The 11,896-nt window shown below is 37.1% G+C and overlaps 1 protein-coding gene across 1 annotated transcript; it reads right to left on the reverse strand.

Annotated features, from left to right (window-relative positions):
• LOC116308274 (high affinity cGMP-specific 3',5'-cyclic phosphodiesterase 9A) lies at positions 1 to 11,492 on the reverse strand. Its single transcript, XM_031718662.2, has 16 exons — positions 11,232 to 11,492; positions 10,850 to 11,014; positions 9,147 to 9,180; positions 8,137 to 8,239; positions 7,658 to 7,704; positions 7,325 to 7,417; positions 6,495 to 6,554; positions 6,099 to 6,180; positions 5,094 to 5,189; positions 4,522 to 4,644; positions 3,779 to 3,871; positions 2,900 to 2,967; positions 2,089 to 2,194; positions 1,311 to 1,415; positions 947 to 1,093; positions 1 to 332 (listed from the first exon to the last, which is right to left on the reverse strand). The coding sequence occupies exons 1-16, from the start codon at positions 11,317 to 11,319 to the stop codon at positions 141 to 143; spliced, it is 1,602 nt and encodes a 533-aa protein (XP_031574522.1). The 5' UTR covers positions 11,320 to 11,492; the 3' UTR covers positions 1 to 140.
• Positions 11,493 to 11,896: the final 404 nt, after the last annotated feature.

The following is an 11,896-nucleotide window of genomic DNA, read 5'->3' on the forward strand; positions in this document are numbered from 1 at the left end:
CATTTGTGTCTTTTGTTTAATAAATGTTCTGGTTGAGTGATAGCAACTATTAGTCACTAAATAGCTACTATTTGTCTGTATCAACTTTGTTTTTATTTCATGGTTTTACTGCATGCGCTCTAAGTATGATACTCATAATGTTATGATTTATTGTTGGTCCTTCCATTGATTAGGATCGCTGTTTCTTTATCTCGCTCTTTCCGTATGTGATCAACGACTTGTTGTTTATCATTCTCTTCTCGTGAGTTCTTCTTCTTCAGCTCTTTTTCCATGGTTTGTCCCATGTCGACGTAGTAACTGAGAGCTTTACGAACTGGTGAAATAAGATGTTCCTGAAACAACCAAAAAAGATACTGTGTGCAATAAGCCACTTTAGAAACGAACAAGAGACTGGGGCGAGTTTTAAATTTTTATCTTATTAGCAATCTCGTACCCAGAGTCCTCTAGGAAAAAAACGCTCGCCATTCTAGAAAGCATCTCCAAATACTGAAGTAAGTCTGGCAAATTTGAACATGGATGAAAAAAAAAACAGAATTATTGGCCTTCAAAAGTGTCGAAGAATGTATGGGTACAAGGGACACTGTATCATATATACATACTAATATTGAGATGCTTTCTCAAATGACAAAATGTTTTTCCTGATAAGATTAAATTCAAAACACGCCCCAGTCTCTTGCTCGTTCCTAAAGTGCCCAATTCAATTTTTTAACAAAAGATGGCCGAGTTCTGAGGCGCGCTCTGACTAGTTGGTCGAAATGCTATCTTTGATGAAGTAAAGTCGACTTTTTTCGGAGTAAAGAAAATTAGCATGTTCATACAAAAAAGTATTTTTTGTCAACGTTGTGCTTTGTTATCATTTGAGGCTGGCTGTAACTAGCAAGAACGTCGTGCTAGGGTCTCTATTGATAATGTAGGCATGTACAAAATGGCTGTATAAATTTCTTACCTCTAGAATTGGGAATAATTCTCCAAGAGCCTCGAATAAAGGAATCAAGACAAATTTGATGAATCCAATCTGTGCAGACGGTTTGGTTACTTTATTTCTATCCATGAATGGCGCTACTGGTAACCCCTCCATCTTCTCTACATCACTCTGGAAAAAATGAAAAAGAGACAGCCCTTATCAGAACCTCTTGTGGGGATAAAATAAAGAGGAAAAATGAATTAGAAAGATGAGAAATGGGATTAATACAAAATAATACGACGTAATGACGGTGACAACAGAGGAGTTGATTAGAAGAAAAAAATGAGAAAAAGGAAATAGGAAAAAAAGGAGATAAAATGAGAAAAGAACGCGAGTATTTACAGACCTGAGTAAAGAATTCTTGTAGTAAACAGTCTAACCAAGGCTCAGCTACATCCATGGGTCGTGCTTCGTTAGACACATCTGATACTTTGATCATTATTTGCATCAACTAATAAAACAAAGCACATCTTTTAGCCATTCCCAGGTTGAGTAAAATCCTGGGTCGAGTTGACATTGCAGTGTATTTTGGGACAGTTAAAGGGGACAAAGCAGACGTCATCTTAGAAATATGTCCACAAAAACAGCCCCACAATGCACTGCGATGCTACCTCGACCCAGGCTTTTACTCCACCTCGGAATGGCTTTAAAAAACATGTATGGTAAGTTAAGGGACGAGAAAGAAAAAAAATGCTCTCCCAGAGAGCCGTAAACATATCTATCACTAGTCTTAGCTATAGAGACGCGGGTAAGCGATCGACGTTTGCGGTAAGGGACACACGGATGACATAGGAGATGAATACAGTACTAGACAATCAAAACATGTTAATGTAATTATTTTACGTCAAATACGTAGGGAATGTTTGGACAGTGTCCCGAGCCACAAGTACATGACTAAAGCACTCGACGTCAGACCGAATTGGAATTTATTTCTGCAAAGAGATGAAAATCGGATTTCGGAGAATTGCTTAATGTCCTGAAAATTAAAAGAAATTTGTCTCAAAACAGATATTGCGTAGTTGTTTGTTAGAGAAGATCTAAATTCCACGTTGAAAACTTCTGCAACGATGATTGGTTCGCTATTGTTTCAGTCCGTACCATGAATTGGTACCATAATGACTCACCATTAATTTATGACCCTCATTGTCGAACTTAAAGCCAGATTTAAGCATTTCTTTAAAGTTCTTGAGAATCTCCGAGTGTCTGGCCATATCTGTCGCTAGTATACACCTGGAACAATACAATGATAAGATCTAAATAGTCCCTTTCACAGTCCCGCGCGCCATCTTGAAAGGTAGCCGTGCCTTTGCATCGAAGCGAGACGAACGGTGAACTTGGAACGATCGAGAGCTTTTTTTAACACCTTGGACGATTCACATGTCTCTATCATTGCAAGCTCACCGTTCGTCTCGCTTCGATGCAAAGGCACGGCTACCTTTCAAGATGTCGCAGGGAACTGTGAAGGGGACTATTCTTGCTTTTGAATGCTCTGCAATATCACAGTACGGAGACAAAAGCAGGAGTTTCATATTGTGCTTCTATGATTTTATTTTGCACGAGCTTGTCTCTGTACTCTCATATAAACACGATAGCCAGGCAATCAGCGAACGCGTTATCATCAAATACAGTGACCCTTATCAAGCGGACACCCTTCATTTTGATAACTGACATCTAGTTTTACGGTGTCAAAGTTTTCTTCCATAATTACTGTTAAAGAAACCTCTATTCAGCAGTCCCAATTCAATTTTTATTTATGATAAGGTCTTCAATAGAGGTACCACTGTACGAATTTTGTATGAATTTTTTTGCCTAGTGAACCTTTGAGTCACCAAAGAGTGTTTTGCACGTCGATAAATCAAAACTGAGCGTTGTGAGAATGAAAGATTTCCTATAAATCCACCGACTCAGGCAAGGTGTGAAGAATTATGCACTTACTTTATCATTCCTTCACGCATCTTTTTGAACATCTCGGGACTAACATTCTTAAGAATATTTGATTCATTCTGATAAAAAGAGAAATAAAATGTCACTGGGCAGTAAAAAAAACATGTATAAGATGAACAGATTCTCGATAGATAGACTTTATTAGTCATTCGAGGTTGAAGGGCAAAGCGGGGTCGAGTTGCCATTGCAGTGCATTTTGTGGCTGTTTTAGGAGGCGAAAAAGATGTCATCTTGGAAATGTCCCCTAAACAGTCCCACAATGCACTGCAATGCCAATCCGACCCAGTTTTGTTCTTCAACTTTGCAACAGCTAATACTGTCCGTCTTGTCCCTCTAGGCTCAGTCCCGCTCGCGGGTTTGGTCTCTAGGATGCGTGGGGATTGGGGTGAGATAACAGCAAGAAAACCCGACTCAAGCTCTTATGTGAACCTGTACAGAAAGTTTGGTACCGTTTACAGTCTAGTAAGGTAGTGAGAGGCAGGCTTACTCACACGGTGCAACTGTTGCGTGCATTGAAACGTATTCACCGCTTCTCCTTAACTCTTTCGCTCGCAAGAACCTTAACTATTACGCGAATTATTTCCACTTTCAATCTGAACGAATCAATAAAAACCACGAAAACGCAAAAAAAAAAACCCCAAATTTTATCTATACACTAAAATACTTAATCTCAGTGCAAGGCTGACTCACAGGTCGAATTAGAATTACGCTTAGATGGTTTAGAATGTGGTTTTACGGCATAAAGAGAGGGAGGAAAACTCTCGAATCCAGTAAGAGAAAATCCCGCGTCAGTACTTGATTACGCACACCAAACCTTACTACCCTCACATGCTAGTAAAAAATCTGTTTGAGTGGCCATGATTGCTGTACCTGAGACATGATATCGAATGCTACAGCACAGTGGTGATTCTCTAAGGGCGATAGATCGTTATATCTTAATGCCAACTCTGTTCTTGCGTTGATCTGCGATTGAAATCCAAAAGCCAATCAGTAAGTATCAGTTATTTGCGTCTCTGAAGGTAAAGAAAGACTGGTAATGACCTCCTAGAGCATATGTTGTGGGACTGGATACGAGACCAAAAAAGCTCCGCCAATTTGCGTCCTCATATGTAGCCCCACAGTCCAGGGCCGGGTTGTTCAAAGCTGGATTAGCGCTAATCCAGGATTAACTCTATAGGTCTTATTGAGAGTTAACCCAGGATTAGCACTAATCGGGCTTTGAACAACTGGGCCCAGGGGCATATTTAGGATTTTGAGGGGGAAGGGGGAGGAGGAGGAGGAGGAGGAGGAGGGGGGGGGGGGGGGGGGGGTCCGAAATTCTAGAAGATGCACCTTTTCCTATACTAACCAACTAATTCCAAACTACAAGGTGGGTCACGGGAACCCTAGGACCCCTCTAGATATACCCCGGCAATCCTATGCTCTACGAGTTTCCCCTTGAAATTAAGGAAATGCTTTGCAGTTAAAAAGCTGCCTCCTCAAACAAAGAAATGATAATTGTCGTAAGGCCTTTAAATAAACTGAGATTGATTGGACCTCAGTTTCCAGTTAAGCACTTCACACGGTCAAACGGTCAAAAGATAAGACTAACGGTGTAGAGGACTAGGTCCTACCTGATAAGCGTTGTTGTATCCCGGATGGTCCAAGTCGTGACACAGTGCTGATGTCAACATGATCAAGATTTCATGAGGTTCAATTTTTGACGAGATATCTGTCATCCATATTAAACCATACATCTAATAGGACAAGACAGACATACAAATAACTCCTGTTAGAATTCTACATCAAGGGCACCTTCCTTTGTTGAATGAGGGAATATAATGGTAGACGTGCAGCATACGGTGCTTGGCACGTCTTGTGGCTTTCGAGACATGACAAACAAACTTTATGGCATATATACAGTACGCATGAAGAACAATGCAAGACAAACATTCGACGTACCGTACGGCAAGGTACAGCACTTACAGCACGGCACAGCACGACACGGCACAGCAAATGACGCAAAACCCATATACAGTGGTACAGTATTAAGCTTGTTTAGCGAAACATAAAGCGCAAAATCAACTTATCATTCAACTAGAGTGGTTTTCAGACAAGTATTCTTAAATACTCTGGGACAACGTTACATCACATTACAGCCGTAGGTAAACATTGAACTGGTAAAACCCCGAGCAAAATGTCTTACCATTTGGGTGACGCAAAACGCGTGTCTAAAATTATGGAATGGCGCTGGGTTATAATGTCGATACACCTCGTACAGGAAATATTGTAGTGTTGATCTCTGTTTTAATGAAAAATATATATAAATACGTAACAAATTACTTAATTACCCACTAGTGTACCTCCCCTTTTCTAAAGTTCGCATTTTATTTCTTTTTAGAAAACGCTTTCAGATACTGGGTTTCCTGTGGTAACGATACCACAGGAATCCCGAAATATAAAAGAACATTTCACTTTCCACATGAAGGGAACTCTCCTCCGCCATTTAACAAATTGTTTATGTGTCTGTCCTCTTATTGCGTCAACACATTGTCAAAGTAGTGTGGATCCGCATACTACTTTGACAATGTGATGACGAAATTTATCGTCAATAAGACGGAGGACAGACACATAAAAAACTGATGTCAATTTGTTTTTTAAAATAACAAAAGCGATAAAAACTTCTCATCTTTACTGATCAAAACAACTAACGGAAAGAGCGCGCGCTCGTTGATGTCAGCTTTATCTGTCTGTCCTCTTATTGATGATAAAAAATAACCAATCTGCGCGCGAGAAATTTGTAAGTTATTGTAAAAAAAATCTTTTTATCTTTATGCCATCTCTGAATATAGCATTTAGTGTGTGGTTGCCAGAGGCTAGTGATAGCGAATACCGTAATGCAAACGTTTGTTGGCCAAATTTAAATTCAAGCTAGCGTGATCACACGCGCGAATCTCAATAACACGCGCAAAATCGGCGGGGAAAAAATCTTTATAGACATAATAGATTTTTGGTAAACGCCAATGACAGTGTTTCCCAGCATTGTTGGAAAACACAAAGCCTTTAAGGGCACGTGCCTATAGAATGTCATGGAAACGTATTGATTGACGTCCACCAAAACCTACTTCGTCACGATGGCAAATGTATTGTACGATTTCGCGCGTGGAATTGAGAAGCGCTGTAAAATTTAAATAACTTTACTTAAGCTCACCTCAATGTTAAACGAGTCTAATAATCCTAAATCCACATACATCTGTTGTAATAGGTATAACATTTCTTCCTCTTCCCATTGCCTAGAAGAAAGCACATCGATGTCAATCAGTTAAGGAATATAATACGGCGCGCGTGTCTATATACTGTGATATAAACACGATGGGAGCTGTAGAGAAAGAGAGAAGTCGTAGAGACGCGGACGTTTTATATCGCTTTCATAAAATATTTTTGTATGATTTCGCGCGAGCGTGTCTCTGTCCTCTGATATAAACACGGTAGCCAGCCAATCAGCGCGCGCGTTATATCTCAAATATTTCATAACAGTAAATATTTGATATCTTAAAGATACATGTACATATCATATAAAAAAATAATACAGGGGGCTCAAGCATACCAGTTGTCAAATGTCGGCTTTTTCAAAATATTTCTTGTTTCTTCTGATAATTCTGCAGTTCTACATGAGAAATAAGAGGTAGTTATAACGAGTATTATTAGTGGCTGATTAGTATACCTGTACCCGAAGCTCCTTAATAGGATCTTTACCCATTTTGGAAATAGAATTTTTCATAGTTACTCAATTCAACCCTCACCATTATTCAAAGAAATAATAATCAAGAGAATAAGACATGGTCTGAAAAGAGTGCTTCAAAAGTGGAAGTGTCTATTTCTTAGCAGAGATCAAAAGTACTTTAGATTACAAGGGATAAATGCTGTTATGTTATATCGTCTTAAAATTCACTTCTGAAATTCTTTAAGTTTTTATGCATTTATTACACCTCTGTAGCTTCAGTGTAATGCTTTACCAATTTTAGACCAACTGTTATTTCATTGTTTAATGATTGCTCATGGGAAGACACATGAATATGGATACAACTCAAACAAAGAATCTTAGGCTGTGTTCATAATGTATGGTAGAGGGGGGCAGGTGAAATTGAGGGGGATCGGGAAAATTTTGGTAGGAAAAAGGGGGGGATGGGAAAATTTTTATCAGAAAAATGGGGGGATGCACAATTTTTGGAAGAAGCCTCAACTTGCTTAGGGGGATCGTATTTTCTTGCATGACTTTAAGGAGGGGGGGGTGTTAAGAATTATTCTGGACATTCCAAAATTTCCCCCACCCCCCCCCCCCCTCTGCCATACATTATGAACGCAACCTTAGTGTAAGCATGGAGATATGTATATTCATGGCACAGACAAAAATTGTCTTCTTTCTTCTTTACTTACGATAGTTTCTTAAATTTCTTAAATACATTTTGGAATTCTTCTGATGTTTTTCTAGCAAGAATTGGTTTTGCAGTTCCTGATCTACGTGTGCCACTAAAAGCAAAAACAAAAATTTGAAGTAAGAAAATATAGATTGTAGCTAAATAATTTACTGACTCCTTTCAATGTGTACTTTTCTTAAAAAGGTTTGGCTTTCATTAGCATCATCTTGTGCAATAAGCCCCATTTTCATGACAAAATCCTAAGTGTTTTTCAATTATTCCAAGATTTCTTTCAAATAAACTAGGATAAGTAATGTTGAATATGACATTTGAACAACTAAGAATGACAAACCTGGACATTTCTTTGAAAAGGCCGAGCCAACTTAAGTGCTCCACACTCTAGACCCGAAAAAGAAAGTCAATATTAAGTGGCCATTATACAAATTAAAATAAATAACAATCAGAAATCTCGATTAAGGTGAAAGATTTCTTATGACTTGGGTCATCTGGTCATAACAACAGGAAATGCTCTATTATATGTAGTTTGAAATGTGAGTTTGATAGAGGGAAAATGAAAAATGAAAAATGGGAAATGAATGAGAATTAGAATAAAAAACACATTTTCAATGTACTAGTGAACAATTTAATGTGAGTTTTGAAAATGGGAAAACAAAAAACTGGGAAAGAGCTTGGACTTAAAAGAACAATTTTCAATGTAACAATTTTTCTTGTAGCTGAGATTTAGAAAATTAGAAAAAAAATTGATTAAAAAACCATCATATTATTGTTGTTGCTGTTATTTCTTTTAAAATATCTATTCAGATTAAATACCTCTAGTTTATCTCTAAAAGAATCCACTTTTGACTTGATGTCCTTTACCACTGATGGAGTCTCTCCATTCTCTATCAATATTTCTCTTTCCAAATTCTCTAGTCTATTTTGAGTAAAGAAAATAATTATTGTCAAGCAATCAATTCACCCTCAGAGCAATTTTAAAAACAAACAATACTAATATAGAGTGCAGACTTTCCAGTACTTCAGCTTTTTTCCCCATAATTTAGCCAATCGATCATCTAATGCTTGGTTCGGGAATGGAATGGAATCAGAAACAGTCCATTTATGAAATTGCAAGTGAAAATTGCTCACTATAAGTGCAAGCTGATTCTAATTTTACTGCTTCCGCTACTATTTCTGACTCTGTTGTCTGATTTTCACTACATCTGATCAAAAGCTTCTTCCAATTCTGATCCCAGGTCTGATTCCAACTCTAATTTTGTTACTAAAGAAAACCCTGGGGGGGGGGGGGGGAGGGTACTCTTGCCCATTTAGGGTAGGGATGTGCCGCTGAGCCCTCTGAACCCTGACCCTGTTCCAGAGTAAAATCGCTGAAATTCATACCCTGTTCCAGAGCAAGATCGGTGATAACCATACTCTGTTCCGGTATTGCGAAAATAGATACCCTAGAGCGTGATTTCATATACCCTGTTCCAGAGCGAGCGCGATTTAATACACCCTGTTCCAGAGTAGAATCGCTGAAAATCATACCCTGTTTGGCGGCACTTATAGCGAATATAGGGGAGTACCCCTCCCCTCCCCCGGGAGAAAATCAGCCTTACCTGCTTTGACAAATTTCCCATTCTCTTTCCCATTCATAATTAAAAATTGATTGATTTATTTTTATTTTTATATATTTATTTTTTCATATTTCTCTTCAACATTAATTATTCCAAATCTTCCATTGTACTTTATACATGTAAATGTTTGGTAAATACTATTCAGTTAAAATTCTAGTTCCAGTTAGTTTTTTTCCACATTCATTTTATATTTCATTTTTCACATACCTTTTCTCTAAAGCCTCTAATTTCTGACCTGTTTCTAAAGATTAAAACACGATATAGGGATCAAATTCCTTCAATATATAATGAATTAAAACAAATAGAAAATAAAATATCTTGTGTTAGAGAGGGATTAAAATAAACTTTATTGATCTAATTTAGGTGACTTGTATTTAACTCTTTTTGCCAAAAGGGAAAAGAAATAAATGAAATGGCAAAAGCAGGAAAAAAATCATAATTATAGAAATTGAAGAATGAATGAAAAATAGTAAAATGAATACAATTTATAAAAACTAAATGCAGCTGGTGTATTGATCTATAAATAACACTTACATTACAGACAGTGAGATGAATTGCGTCATGTTTAGAGTAGGTCCAATACTATAAATGTGTAGAACTCTATCATTATTCAATAGCACGGATATAGTGTCACAGTGGGCACTAGGATTAGATCTTTTAACCACGTTAGCATTCATCCTCTATTCATATGTATATATATGGATTATCATGTACGTTTTTATCAATTACAGATATTTTCATCAACAGCTGAATATCAGATAAATCATATTAAGATGGTTTCTGTCAAAGGATATTAAGCTAATTAGTGATAGCGTACTGTTAAAAAAAACCTCAAAGCTAAGCTGCCATTTTGATTGAGGTACGCTGTCAACAATATATAAACCGAAATGAATTCCTGTACCGACGTCTACTATATACAGAGGGTGTCACTTTTTTTAATCCTCAAAATTCGAACTCATTCACACAGAAAATTCTACCATCTTTTAATTAAGTTAGAAATCCTTTTCTTAATCCCTCAGTAAACAAATATACGTCTACGGGAATGGATATTAGCTAGAAAACTAAACCCATCGCCTTGGTCTGTGTACATTATTTGTTTATCCTGAGATTAAAGTGGACAGCCACTCCAAATGCTCAAGGGATTACGACTACAAAACCTTAATAAAACCGACATTCTTTTTATTATCGAACACATAAATCCGATCATACCAAAAAAATCTCTGATTTTAAAACCAAGAAAATTCGAAGACTCTGATACTTAGTGTGAACTCATACATAACTTGAAGGTGCAGTTGGATATTTTGATTGCACTTGTGCAAATAATAAAAGACTGACTCTCAAAACAGTAAGCCAAAGAGCAAAAGATTACAACAATGACAGAGAAAAACACAGTTTTCATCTTAGCTGATGGGTTATTGAATAGAGCGATAGTTTATACACATTTCGTATATTCGACTGTCTGTTCTAAAAAAGGCTTTTAGCTTCAAAGCTTTAACTTATATAAAGTGCTCTATGAATAATCGGGAGCTGCATGTATTAGAGCAAATATTTTGAATGTGATAAGATGTCAACATAACTAAAGCAACATGAAACACGATCGGCACACTCACTCACAGAGAAAAATCAAGCTACAATAAATACTACAGTAGTATAACTATTAGCATTTATATTATGAAATTGTCAAAATATACTGAAATATAATAAGGTTTCAGGATGTTATCCTTAAAAAAATTCCCCGCTACAGAGTTGAATAATTCACATACATACCTTACAAAGTGTAAATCTAATCAAGAAGGAAACGCGCCACTAACCCTTTCAATGCGACTCTTATTCGCACAGTACAAAGTAACGAGTGTTAAGAATTATCTTAGGAATATTAAAAAAATCAAGATGACTATAGGTTTGTTTACCACAAATTCCGCAAGCTGTACAGCTCGTCGCCACAGTGTCGAGCCGGTAGCGTGTTTCGGGAGAGTTCTCCTGCAGTTTTGACGATATATTTACCAAATTTCCCTTGGTATTGTAGAGTTTTAAAATATCGTAAGGGCTTGCTTCAGCAGCACATCGAAACAACTCTAAAAGGAAGTAAATTATAAAAAGAATTCACTAAATTTGTTAGTGATGAAACAGCAGAGCGCTTGAGGCTTGGCTTTCAATTTCTTAAAAATCAACTCGTTATTTCAGGTAATTACTCATAACACAAGAGTAAAAGAATATTCGAAAAACTAATCGAAAGGATTGCTTGTAATAATGATAAAAGTATCAATGGTGAATGAAAAAATAGTATAGAACCTTTGATGTCCTCAGTAGGAACGTCCGGTCCGAACTCTGCCTGCTCGTCTTTCTCTCCAACTTTAAAATAAATCACTTTTGCCGCCATGACTTCTTCAGGAGAGAAGATTTTAAATTAAATTAGCCACTATAAACTAGCGGTTACTTCTTCAAGGATAAATCTGATTCGCACATGATGATAATTTTTGATCAAGTCTTCCATTGATATTAACACGTTGTTTACATGTTGATTTCTCCATCCGGGTGCCTCGCAACGAGACCGCGGCAAACAATGACAGCGGTTAAAATTGCATTCCTCTGATTGACTTCACATTTTCTCATCCCTTCGATCCTTTCTTTCTCTCTTTCTTTTTCTCTTATTTTCATAAACGTACAACACTATCAGGAGTTGACAAATTAAAATGATATAATTCCAAGTTATTTATATGTAATAGCAAATTTTTTTTTGTAATCGATTTAATGTAATTCACTGAGTGCATTCAGTCAAACTATTGAATAGTTGGCGTCACCTAAATTAGATAAGTTAGCTACTATTTTAGCTGACCTCACATAAATTTGAAACTACGAGTAAACAGCTACTGAGAACAGGGGGAGAAACGATGATACAAATGAATGTCTATTCACTCATTCTCTGGTAAAACAACCCCCCGGATTAACATGACCGT

This window comes from Actinia tenebrosa, unplaced genomic scaffold, assembly GCF_029948245.1.
Source record: "Actinia tenebrosa isolate PJP-AT-01 unplaced genomic scaffold, QUT_ActTen_1.0 PGA_scaffold4__44_contigs__length_22323623, whole genome shotgun sequence".
Classification (NCBI taxonomy): domain Eukaryota; kingdom Metazoa; phylum Cnidaria; class Anthozoa; order Actiniaria; family Actiniidae; genus Actinia; species Actinia tenebrosa.